The following is a 14,139-nucleotide window of genomic DNA, read 5'->3' as shown; positions in this document are numbered from 1 at the left end:
CTATCATTATTCTTGGGGTAGGTTGAGTGCTTTGGTAGCCATCTACCTAACAGTGGCAGCCAATTGAATTTAAGAAACTGATTGATTGAGATGTTTCCAAGTGAAATCCCCTTTCAAAAAGGAAATTAGTCTCCCATTGTCCTTAATTTGATAGTGAGGTGAAAGGGAGAGGAACTGCCTTAGCGAAACTTTCACAACTTGTCAAGTTTTGATCATTTGTACTGAACAGCTCCAGAAATGGACTGACAGAGAGGCTGCTTTATGCAGCACTGAATCTGTCAGAGTCAGCTATCATTATTTGGCAGATGAGTAGCAACTGCTTCGAAGGTACTTCATCTAGTCTGCATTTGACCTGCCCTCGATTGCATATCCTTGTTGTGAGCATTCGGAATGACGCCGGTGCACCATTCTCTTCTACTAAAGCTTTAGGGCATGATTTGTCCATTGTAATGTGTCGCAGTTGCCTTCTCCACACAGTGCAAGTTTCTATCCATCCTTGCTTCTATATAATTTCTATTGCAGATAATTTTGTGCCAAATGTGACCATTAGTCATCTCTTAAGTACAGCAAAGAAGCTATGTCATTTTTAAGAGGGAATGGGTAATGAGAAAATAATTTAAGCGGTTAAAAGTAATAAACTGTGCACTTGACTTTAAGGGTGGTCAGCCTTTTTTGATCTGGTATTCTAGTGTTATGAAAGCAGTTTTATTTCCCCATTTTTTGTTGAAGCCAAACATTTACAAGGATAGTTTTAAGATAACATCTTAAATCCAGTTTGTGTTTGTGAACTTTTGAGTTGGTGGAGTTCTCTGTTTGGCTGAATGCTATCTTGCAAAATAATCTGACCAGAGAAGGATTCTTCCCATGTTTTTGTGATTTTAATTGCTTTTTGACTGTGAAACATAGATTAAAGAAGCGTTGATGCCTACTTTTATGTTCATTTTGACTTCTTATTATTACCCTGGATCTCTAAATGCCTTAAAGTTGTCTTCTCTTCTAGGCATGTCTTGACAGAAATCCAGAAGCATTTAAACCTAAGATTGGGAAAGGAAAAGAAGGTGAATCTGATAGACGGCACAGCAAAGGATGTAACTGTAAAAGATCGGGGTGTCTGAAAAATTACTGTGAATGCTATGAGGTAAGAATGATGGGAGAATATTTTGTTCTGGCCTTTCAGATTTGAAACTAAGTACATGTTTACTTGACATCAAAGTAAAGGTCTTTCATTATCTGCCCAAGGTTACAAATCTCAATCTGTCTCCGAAGACTTTTGACTATTTTTAAATGGACTAATCTATGTGTTCTTCTCCACCCTTCCTCTTGTCTTGGTTTTCTACTGAAGGTACTGCCTTCTGGTATTCAATCTGCCAACTCTTGAGTATCTTTCTCAAATGTTAGACGGTCTGTGAAAATAATGGGTTGATTGACTAGTGGATATTTCAGCAAAATTGGAACTTAGCCTGACCCAACATCAAAATGTTTGCACAATTCACAGGGCTAAGATGAAACTCCTGACTGATTTTTGCCCTTCTCTAGCCCAGGGGTGATTTTAACTAATTTCAATCTCCAATTGTCACTGAGCTAATTGATCAAATACCAGAGAATCTAAAGGATGAAGAATTTTCAGCGAGCTCTGATTTCTGTCTTGTCCATACTTTTCCTCCTGAAAATTAATTATAAAAAAAACCCCACACTGGTCAATATTACATGGCATCTGTAGCACAGAAACACAGACCATTTGACCCAACAAGTCCCAAGTTTATGCTTCACATGCCTTTCCGATTAACCTTTTTGACATTATCACATTATTATATTCCACTACTCCTTTCACTGCCCCTTCTACTTATTCACCATGCCCTTTAAATGCTTTTATGCTATCTACTTCTACTCTGTGATGGTGAATTCCACATTCGTAAACTTTCTACACCAATTCCTTTGAAGAAAAGACTAACGTATCATTTGTTTTTCTAATTGCGTGATGTACCTGCGGCTTACCTATCTGTGACATTTGTGCAAAATCCACCCAGGTTCTTGAATATGAACATTTCCAACCTTTCTTGGAAGAAATCTGTTTGTCCAATCAAAGTGAATAACTTCACATTTGTCCACATTGTATTCTATTTGTCTCCCTCCCTTCTGCACTTTTCATTCCCTCACCACTTACTTTTCCATCATGCTTTGTATCATCAGCAAACTTGGATGCATTACTTTCTCTTCAACTAAATCATTAATGTAGATTGTGAATAGCTGAGGCTGTAACATTGATCCTTACATTTCCCCATTAATTGCCAACTTGAAAGAGATCAGTTTATTGTTGTTTCCCCATTAGCCCATTCTGAATTCATGTTAACATGTTACTCATAATATGATGAACCCTGATAATGCATATTAGCATCTTGTGAAATCCAAATGTGCTACCCCACAAATAGAAACACACTTTCTATGCTTTGGAGTTTCCTGCCAGCTGAAGTTAGCATTTCAATGAAAACTTATTTCAAGTAATTGTAGCTTTCAGGATAACTGCTAATTATCATTATACTGTTATTACTGCAAGAAAAGTCTGCTTCTAAAATTCCAGCCCCATCTTTATTGAAGACACAGATGTTGAAATTCAGAATTCTGCAGCTTTCAAGTTCATCGCTCAAGTATAACTATCCGTCTATGAGCTGGTAGCAGGAATGCCAGTATCTCAGTGGGCAGACTGTTTGTTTTAAATTTTAATCTGTGCAGCAGAAAAAGCTGTACATTTTCCCCACCTCCATTATTATGTTCCAGATTTAATTTTCAGATTTTCACTTCCAGTTTACCGGACAGTCTATTACAAGCCACAAAAATTCGAAATTGCTGGAAAAACTCAGTAGGTCTGGCAGAAACTGTTTAGTTCTTCAGTTCTGAAGAAGGGTCACTGAATCCAAAACGTTAAGTATGTTTTCTCCCCACAGATGCTGCCAGACCTGCTGAGTTTTCCCAGCAATCTCTGCTTTTGTTTCTGACTTCCAGCATCTGCAGTTCTTCAGGTTTTTTTAAGTCCATCACAAATATTGGTTGCTTTTCATGTGAGAAAGTTCCTGATATCTGTCCTAAATCTGCCTTTCAGTAGTTTGAATAAACTGTTCACTTAATTTGAAATAATCCAGATTTAGCTTTTTCTGTGTGCCTTTTTCAGTCATCTCTTCATTTTCGCATTTCTCCCATCAGTGTGTTTACTTTCCAGTGTCAGCAAGGTAGTGAGAGATGACATTGAGAGTGCAATCATGTAGTACTTTACTGAGTGATAATCTGCTTGCTTATTGATGTTCAGGTTGGGCTCTGCCAAGAGCTTTCAGCTCCTGACTCATTACAACTTTTATCCAAACATGGAAAAAAACCCAGCTAAATTCCAGAGGTGAAAGTTACAGTTCTTGACATCAGATGTGGTGTCAATAACCCCAAGCAAAATTGAAATCATTTTAGAATCAGGAGAAAAAAATCTCCATTGGTTGGAGATCTAGCACAAAAGGAGGTTGTGTTAAGTGGAAATTGGTCATCTGAGCCCAGGTCATTACTGCAGGAATTCCTCAAATACCTTCAGCTGCTTCATCAATAGCCTCCCTAAGGTCATGACTAGGGATGTTTGCTCATGATTGGACAAAATTCAATGCCATCTCCATAGATGTTGAAATTAAAACCGAAAATGGCTAATAGTATCTATGGAGAGAGAAACCGGAGTTAAATGTTTCAGGTCCCTTTCATCAGAACTGGGAAATAGTTCGAAATGCAGTAGCTTCTAAATGGCTGGAATGGAGGGGTAGTGAAGGAATAAGAAAGAAACGGATTTCTGTGATAGGGTGGAAGATAGGAGGCGTTAAATGAAAGATACCAAAATGTAAAAGGTGAGTGGATTACTCCATCTTCAAGCCTGTTCTGCCATTCAATATGATAATGGCTGACCATCCAACCCAGAACCCCGTTCCTGCGTTCACCTTGTACCCTTTAATTCCTTTAATTCTAAGAACTGTATCCACCTCCAACTTGAAAGCTTTCAAAGCTTGGGCCTCCACTACTTTTCTGTGGCGGAGAATTCCACAGCCTCACCGTTCTAGGTGAAAAATACTCTCTTCACCTTAGTCCTAAATCACCAACCCATATCTTGAGACTGTGTCTGCTGGTTCTGGACTTCCCTGTCAGTGGGAACATCCTTCCTGCAATTACCCTGTCTGGTCCTGTTAGAATTTTATAGGTTTCTGAGATCCTTCCTCCTCCTTCTGAACTCCAGTGAATATTGTCCTAACTGATCTAGTCTGTCTTCATATGTCAGTCCTGTCATCCCAAGAAACTGTCCATGGCTGCAAGCAGCAGGTGCTGGACAAAATTCAGGTTTGGACTGGTAAAGGCAATTGATATTTGTGTCACACAAAAGTGCCAGGCAATGACTATCTCCAGCAAGAGAGAATCTTGGCATCACCCCTTTATTGTCAATTGCCACACCATTGCTGAATACCCCAGCATCAATAACCTGGACATTACTATTGACCAGAAACTTTAACTGGACAGGCTATGTAAATACTCTGGCTACAAAAGTGTGCCAGAGGCTGAGAATTCTACAGCAAGTACCACACCTCCTGACTCCCCAAAGACATCTGCAAAGCACAAGTCAGGAATGTAAAGGAATACTGTCCAATTTGCTTGGATGAGTGCAACTCCAAAAACACTTGAGTAACTCGACACCACCCTGGACAAAGTAGCATGGTAGATTGATGACTCATCCAGCACCTTAAACATGCATATCATTTGCCTCTGGCACATTGCGGCAGCAGTGTGTGCTGTGTACAAGGGGCACTACAACTATTTACCAAAGCTAGAGAGCACCACCCATTACTGCTAACTTCTTTTTAAAAAAAGGTAACTGGTGCATGAGAACACCATCACATGAAATTTATATGTCAACTTGACTTTGAACTCTATCATTGCACCTTCACTGTCACTGTGTCAAAATACTGGAAGTCCTTTCATTACAGTGCTGCGGGAGATACTTAAACAAGAATTTCCTTTCCAAGTTGAAGCGCCAGCATCTCCTTTCTTGCCTGAAAGTGAAAGCTTTCCATTCTAGGTATCTGCCTGCCAGGTCTTCACTGCATTTCCTATATGCTTACTTGTTTTCTTGACCTGAACGAGGTCTGGTTCTCCAGGTTCAACATTGTCAGCACATGAGAAAATCTGTATAATTTTCTATTTTACTGTTTTGGCTATGTAGTTTAATTTGTTTCATTCCATTGTTTGGATATGTTGAGTGCAGCACTTTACATTTATTTGCAGTAAATTTAATCTATTATTTTGCACATTCATGTAAGCTGTCCAACCCATTTTTGTTTTATTCGTGAGTGGCGAGCTTTGATTCTCCAATCTTTTCGGGCTTGATATCGTCTACAAAATCAATTAATTTGACTGAGCACCTTTATTGTCATCTTCTGTTTTTACTTCAGGAAGAATTTTTACTTTGTTTCAATTTATTAGAATTTTCATCATAATTGGGAGAGGTGACGGTAATACCACTGGACTGATGCTTTGGGGATGGGTTTCTTATTGCACCATGACAGGTGGTAGAATTTCAATTCAATAAAAATTAACAAATTTTGAATATAAAGCTGATCTTCGTAATGGTGACCATAACAACTATCATCAATTGTCATTAAAAACACATCTGGTTCATTAAGCCCTCTTTTGGGAAGGAAATCTGCCCTTGCCTGATCTGGTCTCTGACGCCACATCTACAGTAATGTGATTTACTGTTAACTGCCCTCTACATGTAGTTCAGGGGCAATTAGGGAAGAGCAGCAAATGCTGGCCTTGCCAGAGATGGCCATTTCCCCCAAATGATTAATAATAATTTAACCTATCGCAAACAAATTAATGTTTTCACTTTGGGTTATATTCCAGTGCTGCGGCAGCAGTGCTTTGCACTTGGAGTATTGTAAGAAAAGTAAACTGTAACAGTATGAGAGAGACAAACCAAATGGCTTGGATCATTTAGATTCTTGTAAAAGTCTGGATGCAGACCATTTGACTCTCTCCCACCTGTATAACCTTTTGTTAGAATTTTAGCATAATCATAGAATCCGTACAGTGTGGAAACACAGGCCCTTTGGCCCAACAAGTCCACACCAACACTCCGAGCATCCCACCCAGACCTATTCCCCTATAACCCGTCTAATCTACACAATCCCTGAACACTACGGGTAATTTAGCATGGCCAATCCACCTAACCTGCACATCTTTGGAACTGTGGGAGGGAACCCACGCAGACACTGGGAGAATGTGTGCAAATTCCACACAGTTGCCCGAGGGTGGAATCGAACCCGGGTCCCTGGCACTGTGAGGCAGCAGTGCTAACCACTGAGCCATGAATTCTCATAGGTATTATTCAAGCACTAGAATATCTGTTCCTACTTCATAACTGTATGGCCCTGGACAGTTCCTTTCCACATACTATACTCCCCTTTCTCCAAGTCCCACCAGCTCAACAACAACTTCAATTTAATTATATCATCTCTCTAGAGAGAATATGAACCAATGTATATGAGAGAGAGAACCAAGTATGTAGTTAAATGATTTTATAGAGGATCTTACCAGATAAGAGATTTACCAGAGGAAAGTGAGTTGGAAAGCTTGAAGGAATTTGTGGAGATGATTCCAAAATGTGAAGTGTAAGCAGAATTTCACTACCGAGAATAGATGCAGAATAGAAAGTTTGTACATCTCAGTCACAGATCCTTAACTTTTAATAGTACAGGCCAGAAAGGATCATGGGAGCAATCATGGGCAATGGCAAAGATGAGAGGTTGGCTGTGGATAGCACAAGTAGAGTTTTATGCCAGTAGATATTAGATACTGAGAATGAGAGAAATATGTTTACAAGAAAGAAGACATTGAAGCTGAGAAAGAAAATTTGGAGGATAAGGTTAATTTCAAATGTTGAAAAGGGATAGCACACAACAGTTGGCATGTCTACAGGGCATAGGTTTAAGGTGAGAAGAGAAAGATTTAAAAAGGACCTGACGGGTAACTTTTTCACGGAGAGGGTGGTGCATATGTGGAACAAGCTGCCACAGCAACTGGTGGCAGCTGGTACAATTACAACATTTTAAAAGGCATCTGGATAGGTACATGACTAAGAAGGGTTTAGAGGGATATGGGCCAAATACCAGCAAATGGGACTAAGTCAGATTGGGATCTGGTTAGCACAGATGAGTTGGATCAAAGGGTGCATTTCTGTGTTGTATGACTGAGTCTAGAAGGATCAGTAGTTGAGAATTTTAAAGTGGTGCTGGATAGAAAGAGATGAGGTGCTCATTAGAAAAGGTACCAGAGGAATTGGAAGAGAAGCTTCACTCGTTGCAGAACGAGTAATGGGTGCTGGGTGGGAACAGGCTTCAATAAGAAACGAGATCCTGCCACCCAATTTCAAATTTCAAGGCTAGCCTGTCAGTGCAATTGTGCTGAAAATATCCTAGATGGTAATCAGCATGATAGTGTAGAGGAAAATTTTGTGACCAGACAAGTATTTAATCCTTTCAGTGTATTCATTTTTTTAAGAAATAATCTTAATACAAAACCAACATGTTCAATGAAAGAATTAATGAACACAGTTTGAAAGTCTTTTTGCTCAGTCTGTTTCATATGATTATTTCTTTTGGAATAATGTTTCTTCTTAAATTCGGGTCTCACTGGTAACTTGTTAACTGAATATTTCTCCCCTTTTTTTGTGCTCACAGTCTGTCAAGCAGGCTGTTTGCACCTCTGCCTCTTTAGTCTTTTGAAGATTTGGGCTATTCTTGCCTCAATGTTCTATCTTGTGGGCAAAGCACTGGGGGCATGTAGCATATTATATTGGATGAGCTGCCTGTATTCACCACGTGTGAATTTTCTTTTCCTACTTGCCATTGCTGAAAGGATAAATTATACGTGGTGTATAATAGACACCTGATCCTCTTCTGCCTGCAAATCTCATAAGACTGTAATGAAAGAATCCTCCTCCTAAGTGATGCCTTTGCAAGTAACATTGAACTACCTTTGTTAAAACTGTTGACTACCATCTACAGCAGCAAACTGCAGACAAAAATGAAATGAGGCATCTATGAGTGAATTAAAAAGTACACTTAACCTTGCAAAATAAACATTGGTGAAGTTAGTTAGATAGTTGAATTTACATGGAATATCTACATATTTTATTTGAGTACACTGTCTTTTCTCACGTTGCAATGATGAGAATGGGAAGATCAGTTGTGGAACAGTGAAGCTAAATTCGCCATGGTCTTACAGACCATAGGCTGCTCCCTTATTAGAGAGTGATAACTGGTGGTGTTTTAACTTGAGAATCACTACACCTCAGGTGGGTGGAGAAGTTGAGAAGAGAATTCTTCATAGTAACCTCAGCGGGTGCAGGAATTGAAACCATGCAGTTCACGTTACTCTGCATCATATACCAGCCGTGCAGCCAACTGAGCAAACTGATCCCATGTGAAACGTAGAATTGCTAAAATATATACTCCAAAGAGGAATAATCCCTATGCAAGAGACGAGCTAAATAGGAAGATTATGCAGGACATCTTGTGATCATTGACCTAACAATTGGTGTAATCCTAAGAGTGGTTTATGACAAGCTGACAGATTAGCTTGACAAAGTAATTCCTTTCTTGACGGTTCTGATTTATAATGGTGGATGGGATGAGTATTCTTGAAGTTTTCTCCAAATTTAAATATTTGGTAGATCTCTAAATCAAAATTTGACAGTTTTGCTTTGAAAGCTCTTGTTTTAGAGAGGTGCAACGTTATTTTATCAAATGATTCAGCTCACTGAAAGTGCAAAACATTTGCCAGCTGTGGATGATAAAGAATGAGTGAAATATGTAACGTTGAAATCTAATGTTTTCCCTTCATGTTGTTGTTCCTCAGGCAAAGATCATGTGTTCATCAATATGTAAATGTATTGGCTGTAAAAACTTTGAGGAAAGCCCGGAGCGGAAGACCCTAATGCATTTGGCGGATGCTGCGGAAGTGCGTGTCCAGCAACAGACGGCTGCAAAAACAAAGCTTTCATCACAAATATCTGACCTATTGACCAGAACAACGCCAGCAGTTACAAGTGGAGGGGGAAAGTAGGTCATTCACTGATTCCAAAGCTTGTGACAGGATCAGATTTTAGATGAGCTAAAAATACTATTGTTTCAAGGTTGTAAGAACAAATTACTGCTGAAATCTGTACTGAAAACAACTTCTGCTGGAGATCACATCAGGTCAGACAGCATCCATGGAGTTTGCTCTCTCTCCCTGGATGCAATCTGATCGATTGTGATCGCCAGCATTTGTTGTTTTCAGTGTTGTTTCAAGGTCGTTTGAAAGTATAGTTTGATAGTGTTTGTACTTAGCACACTTGATCTCATAATTTTTCTTAATGCTTTGGACATAGGGGCTAACAGTTAAAATAAATTAAATAGCCTATCATAACTTGTTCCCTCTACTTCTGTTCTATCTCCCTCCCCTTTCAAACCTGCCGTCATCACTCCCTACTTCAAAGTATCTCTTGTCAACAGTGCTTTACTTGCAAATTGCTGATTCATCTGCAATGGTCCTTTGCTCTGTTGTTGGATGTGTTGTCGTCTCAAAATTTATCTATCTTTTAACAACTCCATGGCTGAATCTTTTCTGTGAGGTTTCCATCCTGACCACAGCACAGAAAAGACCTTATCCAGCCTGGGATAGCATCCTTTATGCCAGTGCATTAACCTTCTTCACCCTTCTTGACCATTGCAGCTTTGAGCACTATCACTCCATTGTATGCGCCCTGTTTGATTCCATCTTACCTGCTGATCATTGTGTCTCCTGCCCCAGGAGTGTTGCATGCAGATTCTCTCTCAACAATCTATCCTTGGCCTTGTTAATTTGAAATGAGCGCTGCCCTTGGCAATGTCGTGCAGAGCTGAGGTCTGTTTCTTCCGGGTATAGTGCCCGAAGATTGGAGAGTGGCAAACGTCATTCCCTTGTTCAAAAAAGACAATAGGGTTAACACTGGAAATTACAGGCTAGTTGGTCTTAGTTCAGTGGTGGGCAAATTATCGGAAAGGGCTCAGAGATAGGATTTATGATCACTTGGATAGGCACAGTTTGATTCATGATAGTCAGCATGGATTTGTGAGAGGTAGATCATACCTCACAAACCGAGTTGAATTCTTTGAAGAGGTGACCAAACACGTGGATGAAGGTAGAGCAGTGGATGTGGTATAGATGGATTTAAGTAAGGCATTTGATAAGGTTCCCCATGGTAGGTTCATGCAGAAGGTAAGGAGGCATGGGATAGGGGGAAGTGTGGCAGATTCGATTCAAAATTGGCTGACCCTTAAAAGACAAAGGGTGGTAGTGGATGGAAAGTGTTCAACGTGGTGCTCGGTTACGAGTGGTGTGCTGTTCTGGGTCCTCTTCTATTTGTGATTTTTGTAAATGATTTGGAAGAAGGTGTGGAAGGGTGGATTAATAAGTTAGTGGACGATACGAAGGTGGGTCGAGTTGTGGACGGTGCGGAGGGCTGTTCTAGGTTACAAAGGGACATTGACAGGATGCAGAGCTGGGCTGAGAAGTGGCAGATGGAGTTTAACCCTGAAAAGTGTGAGGTGAGGTGATTCATTTTGGAAGGACAAACTTGAAAGCAGAATACAGGGTTAACAGAAAGATTCTTGGCAGTGTGGAGGAGCAGAGGGATCTTGGGATTCATGTCTACAGTTGCCTGAAAGCTGCCACCCAGGTGGATAGAGTTGTTAAGGCATATGGTGTGTTAGCTTTCATTAATAGAGGGATTGAGTTCAAGAGCCGTGAAGTTATGCTCCAGCTATACAAAACCCTGGTTCGGCCACACCTGGAGTATTGTCCAGTTCTGGTTGCCTAATTAGGGGAAAAATGTGAAAGCGTTGGAAAAGGTGCAGAGGAGATTTACTAGGATGTTGCCTGGAATGGAGGGAAGGTCTTACGAGGAAAGGTTGAGAGAGCTGGGGCTTTTCTCTTTAGAACGACGAAGGATGAGAGGTGACTTGATAGAGGTGTACAAAATGATCGGAGATGTAGGTAGAGTGGACAGCCAGAGACTTTTTCCTAGGGTGGAGGTAGCTTTTACGAGGGGGCATAGTTTTAAAGTGAGTGGAGGTAGATACAGGGGAGACATCAGAGGGAGGTTCTTTACTCAGAGAGTGGTAGGGGCGTGGAATGCATTGCCGGAGAGGGTAGTGGAGTCGGCCACATTAGGGGCATTTAAGCGGCTATTAGATAGGCATATGGATGATAGTATAAGGTAGGGGTGGAGGTTAGATAGACATTAGGTTTAGGGTAAAAGTTTGGCACATCGTGGACCGAAGGGCCTGTACTGTGCTGTACTGTTCTATGTTTCCATGTGTATGTTCGTTCAGGTGCTCAACCCTTCCCCTCTACCAACTCAATGTCAGCAGATTGGACTCTGCTCTACTCCCTTCGCATCTTCCATAAATCTTGCCATTTATTCTTGATTTAGTTCAATGGTTCTGAAGCCTCTCCCTTTAGGTTGATCTTCACTTATTACGTTTCTGAAGAGGTTTGGAACACTTTCAGATGTCAAAGGCAGTGTATTCATGTAAACTATTGTGTTGATATATTTTGCAGACAATCAACTATATTTTGTTCTTGTGGTGTTATAAAGGTACTGTGTTTTGGTCTTGTGTTGCAGACATGTGGAAGAGCGGATTTGATTTTTCTTTTTGTTTTCCCATATTTATTTTCCTGTTTCTATTTGTATAGGTCAATTTAAAAATGACCTGTAGTAACTACTTAGGGTTAAACCAGATGCTTGGTTTATTCATGCATTCAAACCCAGAGGATGATTGTCACAACATAACACACACATACATACAGGGAAGAAAGGAACAACAAGGAAAAGAAAATAAACAATTAGAAATAACTTGTATTCTCCATCTTAGAGAGACAAGGTTTGCTTTAGAGATGGTCAGCATGGCTTTCTCGGAGGGAGGTCATGCCTAACAAATCTGGTGGGATTTTTTGAGGTCACAGTCATATAGCATGGAAACAGACCCTTCGGTCCAACTGGTCCACACTGACATGCTCCCCAGACTAAACTCGTGCCACCTGTCTGTGCTTGGCCCGTATCCCACTAAACCTTTCCTATTCATGAACTTATCCAAATGTCTTTTAAACATTTGTAACTGTACCTGCATCCACCACTTTCTCTGGTAGCTCATTTCACACACAAACCGCACTATGTTTAAAAAAAACATGCACACATGTCCTTTCTAAATCTTTCTCCTGTCAACTTAAAAATATGCCCCGTAGTTTTGAACTCCCCTATTTTGGGGAGAAAAAACCCTTAATTCACCTTATCTATGCCCTTCACCTTATCTATGCCTGTCATGATTTTATAAACTTCAATGAGGTCAACCCTCAATCTCCTACACTCCTGGGGGGGAAAAAACCCCAGCCTTTCCAGTCTAAAAGTCCTGTCCTTATTTAAACAAAGAACATAGAACATAGATTAGTACAGCACAGTACAGGCCCTTTGGCCCACGATGTTGTGCAGATCTATTATCCTACTAAGATCAAACTACCTTGCATACCCTACATTTTACTATCCTCCATGTGCCTAACCAAGAGTCAACTGTATTAACAAATGCAACACCTCCCATTTATCCAGATTAAATTCCATCTGCCACTCCTCAGCCCATTGACCCAGTTGACCAAAATCTCTTTGTAATCTTACATAACCTTCTTTGCTGTTCTACTATACCACCAATTTTGGTGTCATCTGCTAAGTTATTAACCATGCCTCCTATATTCTTATCCATATCATTTTTATAAATGACAAACAATCCGCTGGTCACAAGCCTCCAGTCTGAAAAGCAACCCTCCACCACCGCCTTCTGTCTCCTACCGCCAAGCCAATTTATTGGCAAGCTCACCCTGAATCCCATTTAATTTAACTTGATTAATCAGTTTACCGTGTGAAACCTTGTCAAGGGCTTTGCTAAAGTTCACGTAAGACAATGTCTACCGCTCTGCCCTCATCAATGTTTTTGGTTACTTTATTAAAACAAAACTCGGTCAAGTTTGAGAGACATGATTTTCCTCGCTCAAAACCATACTGACAATCGCTAATCAAACCTTGCTTGTCCAAATGCGTATAAATCCTATCTTTCGGAATCACCACCAATGTCAGACTCGTAGGTCTTTAGTTTCCACACTTCTCCTTACAGCCACCCTCCATTACTTCACCTCTGGTTATAAATGATACACATGTTTCTGCTAGACACCCTGCATTTTCCTTCCTGACTTCTCTCAATGTACTGAGATACACTTAGAATTATAGAGTTGACCAAGTGTTTGGCTGATGGTAGGACAGTTAATGTAGTTATATTGGATGTCAGCAAGGCCTTTGACAAGGTCTCACATGGCAAACATGATAAGGTAAATTTTCATGGGATCCAGGATAACTTAGCAAGATGGATCCAAAATTGTCATAGTGACAGGAAACAGAGGGTGGTGGTAGAAGACTGACTGGAGCTGATGTGCTGTGGTGTGCCACAGGGCTCAGTGCTGCTTGCCTTGATTGTCTGTTTGTTTGTGGTATTCAAAAATAATGTAGATGAGAATGTGGGAGGGATGATGAGTATGTTTGTCAATGACACAAAGACTGACAGATTGACAGGGTTGTTGACAGTGAGGAAAAATGTATTCGATTACACGAGGATATAAATGGATTGGTCAGATGAGCAGATCAGTAGCAGGTGGAATTTAACCCTGATATGCGTGAGGTGATGCATTTTGGAAATAGGAACAAGACATATCTCAGAAGAACATAGGGATCTTGGGGTGCTTGACCACAGATCCTTGAAGGTGGCAGGATAGGTTACTAGCATAGTTAAAATATAGAGGATACTTGCGTTTAGCAGTCATGGCATCGATTATAAGAGCAGGGACATAATGTTGGAGCTATACAGAACTTTGTTTAGGTTACAGGTGGAGTACTGTGTGCAGTTCTGGTCACCACATTATGGGAAGATGAGATTGCACTGCAAGGGGTGCAAAGGAGATTCACCAGGACGTTTTCTGGGATGGAGCATTTCAGCTATGAAG

At 40.4% G+C, this 14,139-nt stretch overlaps 1 protein-coding gene across 5 annotated transcripts in view; it reads left to right on the top strand.

The window, feature by feature from the left end:
* Window positions 1-14,139, top strand: part of lin54 (lin-54 DREAM MuvB core complex component) — an 81,536-nt gene that overhangs the window by 60,713 nt on the left and 6,684 nt on the right. For all 5 annotated transcript variants that reach the window (XM_048617055.1, XM_020510075.2, XM_048616884.1 and 2 more), the window contains 2 exons: window positions 1,001-1,138; window positions 8,932-9,134. In XM_048617055.1, coding sequence (XP_048473012.1) covers window positions 1,001-1,138; window positions 8,932-9,134 — 341 coding nt within the window. The remainder of the gene's footprint in view (window positions 1-1,000; window positions 1,139-8,931; window positions 9,135-14,139) is intronic.

This window comes from Rhincodon typus, chromosome 1 (genome assembly GCF_021869965.1).
Source record: "Rhincodon typus isolate 14 chromosome 1, sRhiTyp1.1, whole genome shotgun sequence".
Taxonomy (NCBI): domain Eukaryota; kingdom Metazoa; phylum Chordata; class Chondrichthyes; order Orectolobiformes; family Rhincodontidae; genus Rhincodon; species Rhincodon typus.
This window is presented reverse-complemented; position numbering and strand designations above follow the sequence as displayed.